Genomic DNA, 21428 nt, shown 5'->3' with positions numbered 1-21428 from the left:
ACTTTGCTAACATTTTCATATTTTTTCCCTAAACATGAGAATTCCTGTTTGGAGGGTATGCTACTTCTTTAATTTCTATTAAGTTAAGGGTCATTAATCTCAAAACAGGAGAGTCTTCTATTGACAATTACCTATTTGATGTCTTTGATGTTGTTTGTCAGTAAACTTATTGCAAAATTTAAGTTAGAACTTAAAGATTAAAGATTCACTTTTGTTATATCTATTTTATTCTTTCAGTTAATAAATTTGAAGTGAACTGTCTTATAAAGCTTTTTTATAGCTTGGTGGGAGCAGTAGAGAGGCAAGGTCTGGTTATTGGACTGGATCGTAATGCATTTCGAAACATCCTGCATGTGACATTTGGAATGACAGATGACATGATTATGGACAGAGGTAAGAGACACGCAAGATTCAAATTAGCCAAATCCAGCCATAACTGGGAAAAAAAAAAAAAAAAAGGTTTGGTGCTTGGATATCCTCTTGGTAGGAAGCTTAGTGTTTTGCATTCCCAGTGTCATTGGAATATACAAATTTACTTTTGAAAAGATCACAGAAAAGGAGGTAATATCAGCTTTATTTTGTGTATTTAAGAAGAAGACAAAGTCATGTTGACTAACTACCTTTCTCTTACCTTATATCAGAAAACCTAAAACATTTCGATTTCTACTTAATAAACATAATAAATAGAGTAGTTTTAAAAGGACATTTAAATTCTTTCCATCACAGAAAATATTTCCGTGACAAGATGTAATTCTATGCATCAAGTAATGACTTAACAAAAATATAAAGTATTTTATTTGTATTAGTATATTTAACATATACTAATGACAAAGTCATGTTGACTAACTACCTTTCTCTTACCTTATATCAGAAAACCTAAAACATTTCGATTTCTACTTAATAAACGTAATAAATAGAATAGTTTTAAAAGGACATTTAAATTCTTTCCATCACAGAAAATATTTCCGTGACAAGATATAATTCTATGCATCAAGTAATGACTTGAGTAACAAAAATATAAAGTATTTTATTTATATTAGTATATTTAACATATCTAATTAATATGATCAACTTATTTTATAGCAACATACTTATTATTAATTAATGATCAATATACTTAGACATTGAGAATTGTATTTGTTCCCACAAAAACATTTTAAAAATTGAATGTTTAATAAAACAGTTTCATGATATTATGATGTCTTAGTTTCCTCTTTCATCAAATGAGAAGAGAATATTGGACTGTACAAACTGAAGTGTTCTCTTAATTTTAAAAGTGAGTGATGCCAATGTAGATTCTTTACTGAGAATTATCATGCAGGACAGGTGTTCCATTTAACCCCTTTCCCTTTAGTATTCCGAGGTTTTGATAAAGATAATGATGGCTGTGTAAATGTGTTGGAGTGGATTCATGGATTATCACTGTTCCTTCGAGGATCTTTGGAAGAAAAAATGAAATGTAAGATTGCAGATTGTCCTATTGGTTTGTACTTTATGAATAACATAACTAAAGCACTTAAATCAGTGTCCTTCAACCCAGACAGTAAAGTGGGTTTGTTGGTTGGCTGGCTAGTTGGTTTGAATCCCACCGGCCTATTTTATGGAATGAATTCAAGTCAATAAAATATGAAAGAAAGTTAATAAAAAAAAAAATTCAAGTGATTCCGAGGAGTAATTTATGCCAATGAAGACTCCATAGGCATTACTACACATGCTAATTATGTACATATACATTTATGTATTAAGCATTTGACAGATTTTACTTGAATTGTAACCATAAAACTAGAGAATATTGATTCCAGTGTTCTTATTCTTAATTAACTCTCAGTTGATTCTGATGAACTCTGCTTATGAGCCATATTTCTATCAGTTTTCCAAGATTTTCAAGGTGAAGATATTCAAGTTACTGTTCCTTGGTATGCTTTTTCATAATTGAGAGTCAGGAAATATTTTCTAAAGATTATTGTATATATCCTAGTATACATTGATACTTACAATGGAATCAGGCTGCACGAAGACCTGTGGGGTTGGTACAGCATCAAGATAGAATTTGACCCTGAAAACTTTATCAGAGAAAATATTACCTTACTGATAGCATCAGATTCATAATTTGTTATTTTTTTAAAAAGATTGTTTTGAAGTGTTTGATTTGAATGGTGATGGATTCATTTCAAAGGAGGAAATGTTTCACATGTTGAAGAACAGCCTTCTCAAACAGCCATCTGAGGAAGACCCTGATGAAGGAATTAAAGATTTGGTTGAAATTACACTTAAGAAAATGGTAAATATGTGTAATGTCAAGTTTTTCATTAAAATTTGTGGGCCAGATATGGGCTAGAAATAAGAATTTAAATTATAATAATTTTCAGTTCCCTGCTTGCTTAAATAAAACACATAAATTATGCTCCTCATTATAATATTAATAGTTCTTTTCAATTTCACCGCCCAACCTCTTATTTTTCTAGCACTTTCTTTTTTTTTTTTTTTTTTTTTTTGAGACAGGGTCTCGCTCTGTCGCCCAGACTGGTGTGCAGTGGCATGATCACAGTTCGCTGCATCATCAAACTCTCGGGCTCAAGCAATTCTCTTGCCTCAGCCTCCCAAGTATCTGAGACTACAGGCGCACACCACCATGCCCAGCTAATTTTTTTTCTAATATAGATGAGGTCTCACTATGTTGCCCAGGATGGTCTCAAACTTCTGGCCTCAAGGAATCACCCCGCCTTAGCCTCCCAAAGTGCTATGATTACAGGCCTGAGCCACTGTCCCCAGCCTAACACATTTTTAAAAATTAACTCTTGACTATGAAAAGAGCATGTATTTGCAGTAATCATTTTAGTTGTTGCCTAACATGTTTCTCATTCCCCTAGGATCATGACCATGATGGGAAACTGTCTTTTGCAGACTATGAACTGGCTGTGAGAGAAGAGACTCTTCTACTGGAGGCCTTTGGGCCATGTCTTCCTGATCCAAAGGTACTGATATAACTTTCCCTGAATGATAACCAAAGTGCAATGTAGAACAACCCAGGACTTCTTGATTTAATGGGTAGTGGATCAGACAAATCCTGTCCACCCAGAAAGAATGTCTTTTAAATACAGAAAGCGCACTGAATAACCTGCTGATTCATTTCATGGTACTGTTGTGACCTGGTGCTATGTTTCATTCATTAACTCATTCATGTCAGAAACAATTAATGAGGTTTAATGTTTGCCAGGAGCACAGATGAAAGGCTAAGTGATTTTACTCAAGGGCTCATATTTTCCGGTGAAAATAATTACACAAGAGTATGATATGTATTATTATAATGATACTTAATTACGTGTATGTGCTTCATCTATGCCAGGCAACGTTGTAAACACTAAGCCTCACATTGCCTCATTTAATCCCCATAACAACCATGTGAAGTAGGTAGTAATATTAGCCTCATTTTCCAGATGAGGAAACCAAGGCTTGGAGAGTTTAGGCACCTTGTCCAAGTTTACCCACTTATTAGTGGAATACCCTGGGTACCCTGGTGCCAGAGTCATAGAGATATGTGTAGAGTGTTGTGGAACTTGAGAAGAGGTCATCTAAACAGATGTATGAGAGGACTGGTAAATGGCTGGCAGGGCAGGGAACTTATCAGAATAACTGGTTTTCAAAGGACAAAATAGCCAGGTCAGATGGGAAAAAATAATCTGAGCAATGGATCATGTATGCACAAAAGAAAGACAGAAAGAGAGATGGAGCGAGAGATGGAACAGGAGATGCAGATGCATCTGCACTGGATGAGGTTTTGGTGTGCTCTGAGGCTGGCGATGAGGCTGCAGAAGCACAGCTTGTGGAGCTTGGAGCTCAGGTTTAGTCTTGAAGGTGACAAGGCATCCCTGAAAGATTGAGGCAGGTGGTGTGATGTGATATAGAAACAGTATCACTCTTCCCAGCCCTAGCATGTATCTCCTGCTGCCTACTTAACATGTCCACTTAGATCTCCGCAACAAATTTTTGACTTTTCCCCAAAACTCACCCCTCCCTCAGTCTTCCCTGTCTCATTAAGTGGCAAGCACATATGCCCAGTTGTTCAGTCAAAACCTAGGGGCCATCTTTAATTTATCTCTTTTAACACTATTAGCTACACCTCCAAAATATGTCCTTGAATATAGCCTCTTCTCCTCACATCTGTTCACCGCCACTCTAAGTTAAGCCACTGTCATATGTTACCTAGCCTAGATTGTTAGCTTTCTGGCTTCCACTGTCATCCCCTACTGACTTTTCTCTACAGTATCCAGTATGTTTAAAATGCAAATGTTGTCAGGCCCCTCCCTTGCTCAAAACCCCCCAGAGGGTTCTGAAGTGGACTCAGTGGGCCATTTCCCTCTCTCCACCCACATCTCCTATCATCTCCCTTCTCTCTTGCTGCTGGAGCCACAGCAGCTGGCTCATGTGCCTCCTCCATGCCTATGCGCTTGCTGCTGCCTCTGTCCAGAAGCCCTTTCCCCAGACTCTCCTGGGCCTCATTCTCTCACTTCATCCAGTCTCTGCTCCAATGCCACTTCCTCACAGAGCCCTGTCTTGACCATCTTAACAATCCTCCCTCTTCATCCCCTAGCCCTGCTTTCTTTCTTTTTCTTAGCAGCGCTTTTTATCACCTAAGTATATCTGTCTTACCACGTAGATGTCAGCTCACTGAGGCCAGGAACTTAGTCTTTGTTTCACTGTGTTTCCCCACACCCTGTGTGTAGCACATGGTGTGTGTCTAGTAATGACAGCTGGATGGATGGATAGATGGATGGATGGATGGATGGATGGATGGATGGATGGATGATGTGGGTGCATGGGTGAGTAGATGGATGGGTGAATGGATGAATGGATGGTTGAGGTGAGTGGGTAGATGGATGGATGAGTGTGTGGATTAGATGGATGGATGGATGGATGGATGGGGCAAATGGGTGGGTGGATGCATGAATAGATGGATGAGTGGATGGATGAGGTGGGTGGATAGGTGAGGTGTGTGGGTGGGTAGATGGATGGTTGGATGAATGAGTGGGTGAATGGATGGGTGGGTGAATAGATAGATAGATAGATAGATGCATGGATAGATGGGTGGATGCATGGATGGGCAATAGATGGATGGATGGGTGGATGGATGATGAAGTGGGTCGATGGGTGAAGTGGGTGGGTAAGTGGGTAGATGGATGGATGGATGGGTGAGGTGAGTAGATGGATGGGTGAGGTGAGTAGATGGATGGGTGAGGTAGGTGGGTGGGTAGATGGATGGGTAGATGAAAGGATGAGTGGATGGGTGGAAGGACAGATGGATGGGTGAGGTGAATGTGTGGGTAGGTAGATGAGTGGAAAGATGGGTGGGCGGATGGACAGATGGATGGATGGATGGATGGATGGGGGACAGATGGATTGATGGATGGATGGATGGGNGATGGATGGATGGATGGGGGACAGATGGATTGATGGATGGATGGATGGGGTGGGTGGGTAGATGGATGAGTGGATGGATGGATGGATGGATGGATGGATGGATGGATGGATAGACGGATGAGGTGGGTGGGTGGGTTGATGGATGGGTGAGGTGGATGGATGGGTGAGGTAGGTGGATGGATAAATACATGGGTGGATGGATGGGTGGATGCATGGATGAGTGATGGATGAATGGATAATGAGGTTGGTCAATGGCTGAAGTGGGTAGGTGAGTGGGTGGATGGATGGATGGATGGATGGATGGATGGATGGATGGATGAGATGGATGGATGAGTGAGGTTGGTGGGTGGGTAGATGGATGGGTGGATGGTTGGGTGAGGTGAGCAGATGGATAAGTGAGGTGGGTGAATAGATGGATGGGTAGATAAAATGATGAGTTGGTGGGTGGATGGATGGATGGATGGATGGATGGATGGATGGATGGAGTGGGTGGGTAGATGAATGGGTGGATGGATGGATGGGTGAGATGGGTGGATGGGTGAGGTAGGTGGGTGAATAGATGGATGGGTGGATGGATGAAGAGATGAGGTGGATGGATGGGTGAGGTGTGTGGGTGGGTCTCAGAAGTGCCTGATGGGGAGCTCTGGATCTCTCCATCTCCTCAGGAACTATTTCATCATTTACCTTTATCTTTATACCACATCTTCAATCTCTTCCCTATCTAGTGAAACCTTCCCATTAGAATTTTAAAAGATTCAAAACTGTCCCATCTGAAAAGCAAAATGAAAGAACGAGAGAAAGAAGGAAAGAAAAGGAGAGAACTTACCTTAATTTCACACTTATTACTTCTATTTCTTGTATAATGGTTTTCCTTCTCAAAGCCTAGCTTCTTGAAATAATTGTCCACATTTAATACCTAACTACTATCACGTCTTCCCATCTACCCCTGAATCTGCTTTTGCAAGGTCACCCTCCCACCTTGTGAATAAATCCTGTGAATGCTCTTGGCTTCTTGCCTTACTGAACCACATCCCCCTCCCCTCGGCTCTCAGTACAGCCTTCCTGCTCCAGAGAGTGCCTTGTTACCAACCAAGGCCTGGCTGTGCCTTGATTGGTCCTCCTGGACTCCCATAGTCCACAATGTGCCTTTCCCTACCACAGCCCATGCAGCCCTGACTGACTCTTTCCAGTTTCTGGACAGTCTCTGCCACCGAGCTGGAGACTTTTGGCGAGCTCAGTCAATTGGTCTTGCTCATCTTTGTGGCCACAGAACCAAGCATTGTTTTTTGAGTGTAGTCATGAGATCTGTGAGTGAAATGCATGAACCAGAAGTTCTCGATGTCCACTCACCCTCAGTTATCCTGTCTCTACACACACTGAGGAAACATACAGAATATTTTGTGTTGTTCTACCTTTTTTGAAAATCCATACTAAATTGAGTACCTTTTTTTACAGAGCCAGATGGAATTTGAAGCTCAAGTATTCAAAGATCCAAATGAATTCAATGATATGTGAATACCTAAATGTCTATATTGTCTCAAGTGAGTAAAAAAGGAGGCACATATGTATTGCTTATTTTTTGTATTTAGTTCAGAAAAATGATGTTGAATTGTGTGTTTCAGGGTGAAGATGAGGTTCACTTACATATATCATTTAACATCAATGTAAGGTGCAATTAAAATAGATGGAAGACAAGAAGTCCCTTATTAGATGATGGGTTTGGCAAGACAGTTAACTTTTCTAGAGATATTTTATCACATAGACTATCTGTCGAAGCACATAACTGGCATAAAACCTTTGGATTCATTAAATGAATGGAAAGATTATGTAATTATGAATTGTTAATACAAATATTCTGTGTCAGAAAGAAGCTGGGTGTACACTGAAAAATCATTGAAACGACTGGATTTCCTTTGAAACAATAAATAATGAAGATAGCATCAAAAGAATAAGAGCATTCTCTTGTTGAGCATTGAAACGCCTTTCTGGTAGGCATTGAGGGAGATCCAGAGAGATGAAAGACACATAGAAATCATATTATATTGAAATATAATACGATTTGCATTATTGTTTGAGGCTTTGGCTAAATAACCTTACTGATTGTAAGTGCCTGAAGGCAAGGGTTTTATCCACACACATCTTTGTCTGCCATAGCAGTTAGTCCTCTACATACAAAGGGCAGTCCATAATTACTGTAGATTAGAAAACCAAAAAGTACCACAAGATAAATGCAAACTCTTGGTGAGCAGAGGGAGAACATGTACTGAGTTTCTTAGGTTTCATGGCTAATGCATTGGCACAGCTTTCAGTTATCCCTGCAGTCCTTCCAGACAGTCCCTGCCCCATGCATTGCAGTTGGTTGCCAAAGCCCCCCTCTGTCCTGGCACCCAATATTCCTCCATCCTGACTCCACGTATTGCCCCCTTGCCACTGCCTGAGTGCACCATAGTGTCCCCATCCCCCCACTGCCTGGAGTTCCCCTTGTGTTCCCCTTTATCAGGGCACATCCTAACTGTACCCTGCTGGCTGTGACCTCCTGAAGACAGACCTGGCTTCTCCCTGCATCCGGCTCCCCCGCACGTGCTGTGGGCATCCTGAGAAGCCTGAGAAAGAGAGGGCCAGGTTAGGCTTGTGTGAGCTGCTTTTTGCCTTCTTGGTACACACAGTAAGCAGTGGAGAGGGGTGTCACACCGTATCTGTTCTATCCTCATCTAAATACTGAAAGGCTAGGTGGGATAGGAAATCTTTCTTACTACATATGCATTAAGTTAAAGTAAAAGAGAATATTGTGTGAAAAAATGCACTGTTACTAATAAATGGAATAAACAGACCCAGGAAATAAAAGAAAACATACTTTACTGTGCAAGTTTTTTTATATTTTAGATTCTTACACAGATGGACTTTGACACAATTTTTCTATTTGCAGTAAATATAAGTAATGCAACACACAATGCTTTTTTATCTTTATTGAGGGATAATTGGTAATTTAAAACTGTATATATTTAAGGTATACAACTTGATGTTTTTGTATTTGTATGCATTGTGAAGTAATCACCACAATCAAGTTAATTAACACATACACTACTCACATAGTTACCATTTTCTTTTTGTGTGTATGAGCCACCCTTATAGCAAATTTCAAGTATATAACACTGTTAACTATAGTCACATTGCTGTGTATTACATCTCCAGAACTTACTCATCTTTCATAACTGAAACTTTGTAGCATTTGACTAACATCCCCCCATATCTCCCCACCATACTATCCCCAGCCCTTGGAAACCACCATTCTACTCTCTCCTGCTATGAGTTTTGCCCTTTTAGGTCCCTGATATAAGTGAGATCATGCAGTATTTGTTTTTTTCTGTGTCTGGCTTATTTCAATTAGCATAATGTCCTCCAGGTTCATCCATGTTGTGGGAAATGACATAATTTCCTTCTTTTTAAAGGCAGAATGATATTTCATTGTGTGTGTGTGTGTGTAATGGGGAGACAGGGACACTATGATGCGCTTAGGCAGTGGCATGGGGCCAATTGTGGAGTTACGGTGGAGGGACACTGGGTGCCAGGTGGGGCTTTGGCAACCAACTGCAATGCACGGGGCAGTGATTGTCTAGAAGGACTCTAGGGATACACTGAAAACTGTGTCATGTGTATATGCACACATATATACATATATGTATTTCATATATTCATTTATTCATTAACAGTCATTAGGATAGTTTCCATATCATGGCTACTGTGACTACACTGAAATAAACATAAGGACACAGATTTCTCTTTATGAGGCTGATTTTATTTTCTTTGGTTATATACCTAGAAGTGGTATTTCTGGATCGAATGATAGTCCCACTTTTAATTTTGTGAAGAGTCTCTATACTGTTTTCTATACTAGCTGTACCAATTTGCATTCCCACCAGCAAGGATTCTCTTTTCTCCACATCCTTGTCAGCCCTTGTTATTGTTTATCTTAGTGATAATAGCCTCTGCAAGAGGGGATATCTGATTCTGGTTTTGATCTGCATTTTTCATAGACCTGTTGGTCACTTTTTCATAGACCTGTTGATCATTGCTATTATCTTTGAAAAATATGTAGTCAGGTTCTTTGCCCATTTCTAAATCAGGTTTTGCGGGGTTTTATGTTTGTTTGGTTTTTATTATTGCTATTGAGTTGTAGGTGTTCCTTATATATTTTAGACATTAACCACTTAGCAAATATATGATTTGCAAATTTTTTTCCAGTGGTTACCTTTTCACTGTTGATTATTTCCTTTTCTGTGCAGATTTGTTTTTAAGTTTAATTCAATCCCACTTATTTTTGCTGCCTGTGTTTTTGTCATCATATCCAAAAATCATTGCCCAGACTAATGTCATGAAGCTTTTCTTCTGTGTTGTCTTCTAATAGGTTTACAGTTGCAAGTCAACATTTAAGTCTTTAATCCACTTTGAGTTGATTTTTGTATATGTTATGAGATGGGGTCCAATTTCATTCTTTTGACATGCAAATCCAATTGTCCCAACACCATTTTGTGAAGAGACTCTCCTTTCCCTGTTGTGTATTCTTGGCACCTTTGTGGAAGATCAGTTGACTGTAGACGCTTGGATTTATTTTAGGCCTGTCTTATGTTCCATTGGTCTATATGTTTGTTTTTATACCAGTACCATGCTGTTTTGATTAGTAAAGCATTGTATTTTGAAATCAGGAAGTATGACATCTTCAGCTTTGTTCCTCTTGCTCAGGAGTGCTTTGGCTATTTAGGGTCTTTTCTGGTTCCCTATGAATTTTAGGATTGTTTTTTCTATTTCTGTGAAGAATGCCATTAGGATTTTGATAAGGATTGTATTGAGTCTGTACATCACTTTGGGTAGTATGAACATTTTAATAACATAAATTCTTCCAGTTCATGAATATGAGATGCCCTTTTATTAGTCTGTATTTTCTTTAATTTCCTTCATCATTGCCTTTATAATTTTCAGTGTATAAGACTTTCACCTCTTTGGTTAAGTTTATTACTATTTTTTAATTTTTTGCTGCTATTAGGAATGAGAATTTTATTAATTTTTTTCAGATAAGCTCATTTGTGGATAGAAACATGACTGATTAGTAAGTTGATTTCATGTCCTGCAGCTTTATGAAATTCACTTATTAGTACTAACAGTGTGTTGTTGTTGCTGTTGTTGTTGTTGTCATTGTTGTGTTTGTAGGGTTTTCTGCATATATGATGATGCTGTTTCAAAATGGAGGTAATTTTACTCCTTCCTTTCTAACTTGGATGCTTTATTGGGGGAACCCGCTCCCAATATTTCAACGTAGGTTCTTTCTATTTTCCATAAGTGTCAGCTGGCTGAGAAATAAAAAGAGACAGTACTAAGAGAGGAATTTTACAGCTGGGCCACCAGGGGTACATCACGTATTGGTAGGACCGTGATGCCTGCCTGAGTCTCAGACCAGCAAGTTTTTATTAAGGGTTTCAAAAGGAGAGGGGGTGTAAGAACAGGGAGTAGGTACAAAGATCACATGCTTCAAAGGGCAAAAAACAGAACTACTAATAAGGATCTAACAAAGATCACATGCTTCTGAGGGAACAGGACAAAGGGAAAAACCAGAACCACTGATAAGGGTCTATGTTCAGCGGTACATGTATTGTCTTGATAAACGTCTTAAACAACAGAAAACAGGGTTGGAGAGCAGAGAACTGGTCTGACCACAAAATGACCAGGGTGGAATTTTTCCCCACCCTAGTAAGCCTGAGGGTACTGCAGGAGACCAGGGCGTATCTCAGTCCTTATCTCAACTGCACAAGACAGACATTCCTAGAGTGGCCGTTTATAGACCTCCCCCCAGGAATGCATTCCTTCCCCAGGGTATTAATATTAATATTCCTTGCTAGGAAAAGAATTTAGTGATATCTTCCCTACTTGCACATCCATTTATAGGTGCTCTTCAAGCAGAAAAATACAGCTCTTTTTGCCCGACCCCGCAGGCAGTCAGACCTTATGGTTGTCTTCCCTTGTTCCCTAAAAATTGCTGTTATTCTGTTCTTTTTCAAGGTGCACTGATTTCATATTGTTCAAACACACATGGTTTACAATCAATTTGTACAGTTAACACAGTTATCACAGTGGTCCTGAGGTGACGTACATCCTCAACTTACAAAGATAACAGGATTAAGAGATTAAAGTAAAGACAGGCATAAGAAATTATAAAAGTATTATTTGGGAACTGACAAATGTCCATGAAATCTTCACAATTTATGTTCCTCTGCAGTGAGTCCAGCCGGTCCCCCCATTTGGGGTCCCTGACTTCCCACAACAATGCTTTAACTTCTTTTACTTGTCTAATTGCTTTGGCTAGAACTTCCAGTACTATGTTAAATAGAAATGGCAAGAATGAGCACCATTTCTACCAGATATTTGACAGAAAGTTTTTTTATTTTAATAATGATGTTAGCTGTTGACTTTTCATACATGGCCTTTCTTGTGTTGAGGTAAGTTCCTAGTGTACTCATTTTGTTGAGAGATTTCATCATGAATGGTTGTTGAACTTTGTTAAATGCTTTATTTTTTTTTTTTTTTTTTTTGAGACGGAGTCTCGCTCTGCCGCCCAGGCTGGAGTGCAGTGGCCGGATCTCAGCTCACTGCAAGCTCCGCCTCCCGGGTTCACGCCATTCTCCGGCCTCAGCCTCCCGAGTAGCTGGGACTACAGGCGCCCGCCACCTCGCCCGGCTAGTTTTTTGTATTTCTTAATAGAGACGGGGTTTCACCGTGTTAGCCAGGATGGTCTCGATCTCCTGACCTCGTGATCCGCCCGTCTCGGCCTCCCAAAGTGCTGGGATTACAGGCTTGAGCCACCGCGCCCGGCTAAATGCTTTATTTCTGCCTCTGTTGAGATGATCGTGAGGTTGCTTTCCTTTTAGTTATTGTGTTGTATCATATTAATTGATTTGCATATGCTGAAGCATCCTTGCATCCCAGGGATGAATTCCACCTGGTCATGGCGTTATGATCTTTTTAATGCACTGTTGAATTCAGTTCGCTAGTGTTCTATTGAGGATTTTTGTTCCAATGTTCATCAGGGATATTGGCCTGTAGTTTTCTTTTCTTGTGCTATTATTGTCTGATTTGGAATCAAGGTGATGCTGGCTTCGAGAAAGGAGTTTTTGAAAGTGTACCCTTTTTTTCTAATTTTTAGAGGAGTTAAAAAATTAAAATAATTGATATTCATTCTTCTTAGAATGTTGGGTAGAATACACCTAGAAAGCCACCTGGTCTGGACCTTTCTTTGTTAGGAACTTTCTGATTACTGATTCAATCTCCATATTTGTTATTGGCCTGTTCAGACTTTCTGTTTCTTTCTAATTCAGTTTGGTAGGTTACATATTTCTAGGAATTTATCCATTTATTTTGTTATCCAATTTGGGCATAGTAATTTTTCATTGTCTTTTATGATCATTTTTATTTCTGAAGCATCCATTGTAATGGTTCTTCCTTCATTTATGATTTTGACTCCTTTTTTTTTCTTAGTCTGCCCAGGAGTTTGTTAATTTTGTTTATCTTTTCCAAAAACCAAGTCTTAGTTTTGTTAATTTTTTTCTGTTCCCTATTTGTTTTATTTCTGCTTTTACCTTTATTATTTCTTTCCTTCTGCTAACTTTGGGCTTAGTTTGTTCTTTTCTTCTGGTTTTTTGAGCTGTGTAGTTAGAGGTTTGTTCACCTGAGATCTCTGTTCTTTTTTAATGTAGACATTTATCATCGTAAACTTTGCTCAATACTACTTTTGCTGCATTGTATGAGTTTTGTTGTGTTGTGCTTTTGTTTTTGTTTGTCTTAAGATAATTTTTAAATTCCCTTTGATTTCCTCTTTGAACAAATAGCTGTTCAAAAATGTGTTTAGTTTCTATATATTTGTGAATTTGCCCATGTTCTTACTTTATTGATTTCTAGTTTCATTCTGTTACTCTTGGAAAAGATACTTGTAATGATTTTTGTCTTTTTAAATTTGTTAAGATTTGTTTTGTGGCCTAACATGTGATCTAACCTTACATGTGTGCTTGAGAAGATTGTATTCTTTTGTTGTTGGATAGAAAGTTCTGTACATGTCTCTTAGGTCTTTTTAGTCCATAGTGTGTGCAAGTCATCTGTTTACTGATTTTCTGTCTGGATGTTTTATCCATTATTGTAAGTGGGATATTAAAGTACCTTACTATTACTGTATTGCTATAAATGTATTCCTTCAGATCTGTCAATATTTGCTTTATATACTTTAGGTGCTCTGGTATTGGTTGCATATATATTTAAAACTATTATATGTGCCTGTTGAATTGACCATTTCTCAGTCCTTTGTCTTAAGATAATTTTTTACTTAATATCTCTTTTATGTGATATAAGCATAATCACCTCTGCTTTCTTTTGGTTACCATTTGCATGGAATATTTTTTTCCATCCTTTAACTTTCTTCTTGTATGTACCTTTACATTTAAAGCAAGTTTCTTGTGGACAGCATATTTCTGGATCTTTTTAAAATCTGTTCAACCACTCTATGCCTTTTGGTTGGGCAGTTTAATCTATAATCATTTAAAGCAACCATTAATAAATATGTACCTATTATTGTCATTTTGTTTATTGTTTTCTGTTTGGCAGTTGTTTTCTCTTTGATTTGATGATGTTTTGTAATGATTGGTTTTGGGTTTTTTGTGTATATATCAATTATAGGGGTTTTGGTAGTTATTTCAAGGCTTGCATAAAATATCTTGTTTATTTTAAGTTGATAATAATTTAACTTTGATCATACACAAAAAGTATACTTTTAATCCTCCCACACATTTTGTGTTCTTGTAGTCAGTTTGCTTCTTTGTACATTGTGTGTCTCTTACTGAATGTTTATCTTTTAACTTTTATGTTAGGGTTAACAGTAATTTACATACTACAGTGTTGCATTATTCTGTGTTTGTCTACATATTTATCTTTACCAAGGAGATTTATGCTTTCATGTGTTTTCATGTTGCTGCTTACCATGTTTTTATTTCAAATTGAAGAACTCTCTTTACCATTCTTGTAAGTGAGGTTTAGTGGTAACAAACTTCCTCAGTTTTTGTTTATTGGGGAAAGACTTTATCTCTCCCTTTTTAAAGTATAATTTTGCAGGTATAGTATTCTTGATTGGCAGGGTTTTTTATTTTCTTTCAGTACTTTGAATTTGTTATCTCACTCTTTCCTGGTCTGTAGGGTTTTTGCTGAGAAATCCACTGATATTCTTATTCACATTGCCTTATATGTGATGTCACTTTTCTCTTGCTGCTTTCAAAATGCTCTTTGTTCTTGACCTCTGACAATTTGATTATAATGTATCTCATTGTACCCTTCTTTGGGTTGACCCTATTTTAGGCCCTTTGTGTTTCTTTTTTTGTTTTTTTGGGTTTTTTTAGACATAATTTTACTCTTGTTGCCCACCCTGGAGTGCAATGGTGTAATCTCGACTCACTGCAACCTCTGCCTCCCGGATTCAAGAGATTCTCCTGCCTCAGCCTCCCAAGTAGCTGGGATTACAGGCACGTGCCACCACACCTAGCTAATTTTGTATTTTTAGTAGAGATAGGGTTTCTCCATGTTGATTGGTCAGGCTGGTCCTTTGCGTTTCTTTAATCTGGATGTTCATTTCTCTCACAAGATTTGGGAAGTTTTCAGTCATTAATTATTTAAGTAAACTTCTTGACTCTTTCTCTTCTCCTTCTGATACTTTCACAATGCTTATATTGGTTCACTTGATTGTGGACTATAAATCCTGTAGGATTTCATCATTCTTTTTTATTGTTTTTTCTCCTTTTTCTCGCCTGACTGGATAATCTCAAATGACCTGTCTTCAAATTCACAGATTCCTCCTCCTGCTTGATTGAATCTATTCTTAAGGCTGTCTGTTGCATTTTCTGTTTCATTCACTGTACTTATCAGCTCTAGAAATTCTGGGTTTTTTAATGACTTTTGTCTCCTTATTGAACTTCTAGTTTTGTTCATATGTTGTTTTCCTGATTATGTTGAGTTGTCTGACCGTATTCTCTCACAGCTTACTAAGCTTCTTTAAACCAATCATTGTGAATTCTTTGTCAGGAAATTCAAGGATTTCCATTTCCTCGAGGTTGGTTACTGGAAAATCTGTCATGTTTCATTGGTTTTATATGTTTCTTGTAGCTTTGCATTTATATCTACACACAAAGGAGCAGTCACCTCTTCCAGACTTTTATGGGCTGGCTTTGGTAGGGAAGGACCTTCACCTATTGGTGAGTATGAAGGCACCAGCTGGGGTGTGACAGCTCTAGCTCCAGGTGGATACAACTTGGACTCTGGACAGTTTAATCAGCTGGGATCAACATCAGTGAAGACTGTGGGCACCATCAGTCATAAAAACTGTGGGTGTCCATGATGGTGACAAAAACTGCTGAGGTCCTCAGAGGTGAAGGCTGCTAGACTTCTGCTCTCCTTTTTCCCCACAGAGAGAGGTCACAGCTAATAAGATCCCCTTTGTTGCCAAGCTGTGCCAGGGTAGAAGGTGGGGTGATGCAGATAAAATGCTTCCAACACTTTTATATATAGCTGTCCTTGGTTTGGGGTTGCTTTAATGGGTTCCTACAGCTTCTTCATTGTACTCTGGAGTATTCCCAGAGCTATTTTTGTTGGCAAGTAGTTGTTAAATTCTTGCATTTGTTGGAGAGACAAGAGCTGGGATCTCCTAGTGTATCATCTTGTTGATATTACTTGCATGCTTTTAATTTTTTAACTAATTTTTCTGATTACAAAGTAATTTAGGTTCCCTGAAGAGTATTTCAGATATTTAGGAAGTTATTTAAAATAACATGAAAATATTGGTTAATATTCTGGTGTAAATCCTTCCAAACTTTTATAATGCATTTGTAAGTACACCTACATTTTTGCAAAGAGAATACTATATTTTTCAGACGATCATATTGAAAATGCGCTTTTGTCTTGTTGTACTACTATTTTGTCAATCTTTTTGAGGTCATTATTTGTCTGTAGCTTGATTTGTAATGGCTGCCTGGTATTCCATCATGACTGACTTTATTAAACCACTTTCCTGCCATTGACATGTCAGATGTTTCCACATTTTTGCTGTTATAAATAATTCTAATACTGAACACCTCCTATAGATAAACCTTTTCACATAATGCAGTGCTTACTTTCTTAGAGTAAGTTTGTAAAAGTAGAATTATTGGATTAGAGTCTCTGCATAATTCTGAGATTTCTAGCACATGTTGCCAGATCACTCATCAGGAAAGGCTTCCAACTGAACTGTCATCCCCAATGTATGAGACTCCCTTTCCCTGCAATATACATTCTTTTAATTTCCTTACCAGTATCACGGACCATCATGAGCATGATTTTAATTTATCATTTAAAGTACTAATCTTAGACATCTGTACCTAAACTTTTTACTGTATGTTGAGTGTATACTGACCTCCCTATGAATAAGCCTCTTTTATTACTTGCCATTATTTAAACCTAAAAGATGTTAACAACAAGAAAAATCCTAAATAATTTTAATCCGGCCTAAGATGATCATGGCACTTGACTCTAAGAATTCATAAGCTCTGTCCAAGAACCTCTCAATATATCTAGAACACGTCTCCTCTGCTGTTCATCATAAACTGCCAAATCACTTCCTTGTGCTGCTATATCTAGATTGATGGATTCTCTTAATTTCACTACTGTACCAACTCAGAAATGATTGTAACGCTGAAAATTCACTCACCACATAGTAAGGGTATCTGAGTACCCTTGAGGTAGCTTAAAGGAAGAGTTGTCTCTCCCCTCTTGCCCATTCTATGCCCTCACCTCCACACTGCTAGGCTTTGGCCTGACTTTTCTCCCCTCTAAGTACAGCCAAACTGGCTGACCTTGGTCTTTGCCTGGGTTTGCAGGGGGCTGGGTTAAGAATGTGGATGAGCAGTTATAATTTGGGGGATTAGTGATAGTCTTCCTCTAACTGGCTCCTCTCATTGGCTTCCCCTTCTCCTCCCAGCACGCCATGTGGAGTACCAGAAAGCCAGGCTAGGCTCCTTTAGGAGAGGTAGACATCACCTCGCAAGCAGCATGGAGAGATTCTATTTGGGAAACAATTAAGTGCTTTTTTTTTAACTGAAGGATTTTAAAACCACCACTGAAAACTGGTAGTCCTGCATTCTTAACCTGCAAATATCTCTGTGTACAAGACTGCACTTGTAAGAAACCAGGCCTGCAATTGCTTGCACCATAAAATCATCCAAAACACTCACTAAGTTCCTACTTTGTGCAACACCATGAGGGTTAATATAGTCTAAGTCAGTTATCCCTGCCCTAACCCCATTCACCATGTAAAGTGATAATTCCATGTGCCACTTGTGTCGTCACCTGTCACTGCTTGGATTCATGGTAATATCACCTCTCCTGCCTCCCGTCACAAAGTTGTATCATTTGTATTAAAGAAGGTTGTTAAAGGGGATTCAAATCAATTACTTTGAAACTATGAAGACAACCATCTGGAGAAAGTTCCTTTGAGCTGCTCTGTAGCTCCTATGCTTTTCCTGACCCTGTGTCTTATCTCAGGGGGCCATTTCCTCCCAGAGTCACCTCTGACGCTCACCCAGTCGTTCACAGCTAGTGGTTAGTTCTCACCAATCTCACCAAGTGCGACCAAGGGAGGATTGTGAACTGCATTAGACATAGACTACAAAAGATACATAATAAAATAGAAATTTAACCCACATATATACAAATTACAATTTAGCAAGTTGTGAGGATGGTATGGTTATATTTCCAAAAGAGGCAAAAGTAATAGATCTGCATTTTCTGATGGAGTGACTGCCCTGTCTGTCAGAGATTGAGGCAGATGGTGTCTTGCAGTGTTTTCCAGTCTAAGTTGCCATTGAGGGAGAAGCCCTCCCAAACACGTAGCAAGTAAATCAAAGCACACTTCTCACAGATATATCTCAAGTAAACTTGCTCAGTTTCTCTTTCTTTCTTTCTTTCTTTCTTTCTTTCTTTCTTTCTTTCTTTCTTTCTTTCTCTCTTTCTCTCTTTCTCTCTATCTCTCTATCTCTCTTTCTCTCTTTCTCTCTTTCTCTCTTTCTCTCTTTCTTTCTTTCTCTTTTTAGACAGAGGAGTCTCACTCTGTCGCCCAGGCTGGAGTGCAGTGGCATGATCTCGGCTCACTGCAACCTCCGCTTCCCGGGTTCAAGAGATTCTCCTGCCTTAGCCTCCTGAGTAGTTGAGATTACAGACACGCACCACCATGTCCGGTTAATTTTTTGTATTTTTAGTACAGGCAGGATTTCACCATGTTGGTCAGGCAGGTCTCAAACTCCTGACCTCGTGATCTGCCCTCCTTGGTCTCCCAAAGTGCTGGGATTACAGGTGTGAGCCACCGTATCCGGCCAAACTTGCTCAGTTTCATGGGAAAGTAAAAAAGGCAGGAAATCTAATGAAGGCATCCTCAGTGAGGCTGGGCACATGTCAGAATTTGAAGTACCTTTATCGGCATCACTGCCCGGGCAGCAGCTCACTAACCCAGCTCCACCACTTGGTCATTTGTGGCTTTCTGTGGACCTCAAGCTTCCTACCTAACCCATCAAGAAAATATTCTCCGCCTAAAACACACATTCTCTCATTTCTTTTTACTTCCTTCTTTTCCGTTTTGCTCCACACTGCCCCTATTATGTGGTCCCAGCTAGGCCCACAGAGGTCCCTGGGGTGAGATCTTGTCAGCATGGAGGACATTTGGATACACTGGCTGAAACCCAGGCTGCCTTCTCCTAGCCTGAGCTGCACCTGTCCACCTCCCATCTGCCTTTCCAAGGCCTCATGTGGATGAAGGGTACCTGAGCAGCCTGTTCCCTGAGGGAGGACACCACCACTCGGAGCCACACAGCCCGAAGACAGAGAACAGTGTGGAAGTAAGTGGAAGGATTTAGGAATCTTCTGTGAGTGGCATTTAGAGCCTGAGTAACTGCCTCCCAGCAGAAATAATTAGCCCAAAAGCACTGGGAAGTCTGGGAGGTTAATTAAAACCATTTAGTCATGTCTTCCTTCATGAATCCTTCAGAAACATGATAAAGTCAGAAAATGGAATAAATGAAATTTTTAAGATCCCCATAATCTTAATAATACATGATACAAAAATCCAATGAGCGCTTTTGTTCCAAATATCGGGCTAAGCATTTTACATGCATTATCTCACTAATTTCTCCCAATTATCCTAAGAAGTAAACACTACTTACTATTTTCAACCTACAAACTGGATTTAAGAAAATCAGGAACCTCCGATGTGTCTCACCTGGAAAAGGGCAAAAGCCAAGAACCTTATCTAGTTCTAATGCTGAAGACCTTTGTCTAAAGCAAATCCTTTCTCGCCACATATCCTCCACTTACTCCTGTGGAGTGAGTGAGTGTCTCCAGCTCCAGAATCTCCCAACGGACCCTCGTGGCTGCAGGCAGAGTTGCTATGTGGTGTACATGTATTCTGAGATCATCGATTCCTCTCCTATCCACTCTTCTCATCTGAACATACCTTGGGATTTGCTTTCTTTAGTGGGAGTTTCCGGCTTGGATGTAATGCCTTTCATATTTGGTGCTAGTAAGAATCTGGACATTAGGCTGGGACCTGGCGTTACCAAGAGTTCAGATGTAGTGGAGAACATGGAGTGGTCACTAGGCTGGAAAACTCTGTTGGCACCAAGGGAGGCAGAGTGAGAGGAGTGTCAACAGACTATGCTAAGAGGGAGGAGAGGTGGAGACCACCGCCTGTTTGTGAGGAGAATGGTGGAAGCCGGACTCCTCAACTAGAGAGGGACAAGGAATGCTTCTTTGAGCCATCTTGGATGATGTCAGGGAAAGGCTTCTACCTAGAGAAGAAGAAGATGCCAATGATAAGGGATCATGAGATGAAGTGGCAAACATCATAAATTATAATGTGGTGCTTTTCAGGTGCCAGTCCCTAGCCCAAGGATAGACAGCTGGGACATGGTAGAGCTGGGATTTGCACCAGATCTGACCTGCAACCCAGGCCCTTACCCGTGTTCTAGCCCTGACTGCCTCTTACTGTCACAAGATACCACCTGGCATGGCACAGGTCACATGAACTTTGAAAGTCTGATACAAGTGAAAAGTGATTATAGATTGGTAGGAACCATGGCATTTATCATCCCAAATGGGATGCTGTCATGAAAGGAGATGCTCATAGTTACATAAGCACAATGTAATCTGGGATTGTCCCAGGCAAAGCACGATGTATTGTCACCCTATTTATAGGTTATGAATTACTCCACAAATTACATTTATGTAAAATGGGAATAACACCTGCTCTCTCTGCCTCTACCTCACAGGGTTTCTGTAAGGCAGGATTGAATGAGATAATGTCTGTTACATCATGTTGCAAAGAGGGAAGCTGTTTCCCCCTTTGAACAAACTGTAAGTATGATCTGAATGCATCGATTATGGTAGGTGTGTCAGGACAGTGACATGTGTGCCCTATCTTGGAGCGTGCTTAGGTTCTTCATAGGTGCTCATGTGTAATGATTAAGTATGGGCATCAAAAGTCTAGAAATGGGGAACCCGCATGGCATTGCTTAAGTCTCTTACTAGTATAAGGAAGTTGTAGGATATTTCTAAAATATCTTTAATAATTGAATTTAGAAAACCGAATTTCATGAAAGTCGGGTAAAGTGCTGGTGTAAACATCACGAGAATGCTCCTGAATGCTACACCCTCTTGGAGTCAGCATTAGTGCAACTACCTCCCCCCTCCACACACACACACACAGACACATACACATCTCCCTCACAACACACTCAGAACATACAGACATACAAACCGTAGTGTATCCCGTTTACCACATGCAGTAGAGTTTCTCTCTCATCCCATCAAGAGTTCACTAATTCTAAAGCAATTGGCATCACACTGCTCACGTCTAGGATTCTGATTAACCACATGCAAGATTTAATGTGTTTGTTATGCTGGCTCTAACG

The 21428-nt window shown here is 39.5% G+C and overlaps 1 protein-coding gene across 4 annotated transcripts in view; it reads left to right on the top strand.

Annotated features, from left to right (window-relative positions):
* The window catches only part of EFCAB1 (EF-hand calcium binding domain 1), a 37876-nt gene that overhangs the window by 3510 nt on the left and 12938 nt on the right, over nt 1–21428 (top strand). The window contains exons 2-6 of one of the 4 annotated variants that reach the window (XM_025394375.1): nt 238–393; nt 1355–1459; nt 2130–2281; nt 2871–2975; nt 6874–6943. In XM_025394375.1, coding sequence (XP_025250160.1) covers nt 238–393; nt 1355–1459; nt 2130–2281; nt 2871–2975; nt 6874–6933 — 578 coding nt within the window. In that variant the 3' untranslated portion in view covers nt 6934–6943. Of the gene's footprint in view, nt 1–237; nt 394–1354; nt 1460–2129; nt 2282–2870; nt 2976–6873; nt 8272–21428 lie in introns of those variants that run through there. The other 3 variants (XM_025394373.1, XM_025394377.1, XM_025394376.1) reach the window with 3 other exon arrangements.

Source organism: Theropithecus gelada, chromosome 8, assembly GCF_003255815.1.
Source record: "Theropithecus gelada isolate Dixy chromosome 8, Tgel_1.0, whole genome shotgun sequence".
In the NCBI taxonomy this organism is placed as follows: Eukaryota; Metazoa; Chordata; class Mammalia; order Primates; family Cercopithecidae; genus Theropithecus; species Theropithecus gelada.
The sequence above is the reverse complement of the archived record's forward strand: the minus strand, read 5'-3'. Positions and strand labels throughout refer to the sequence as shown.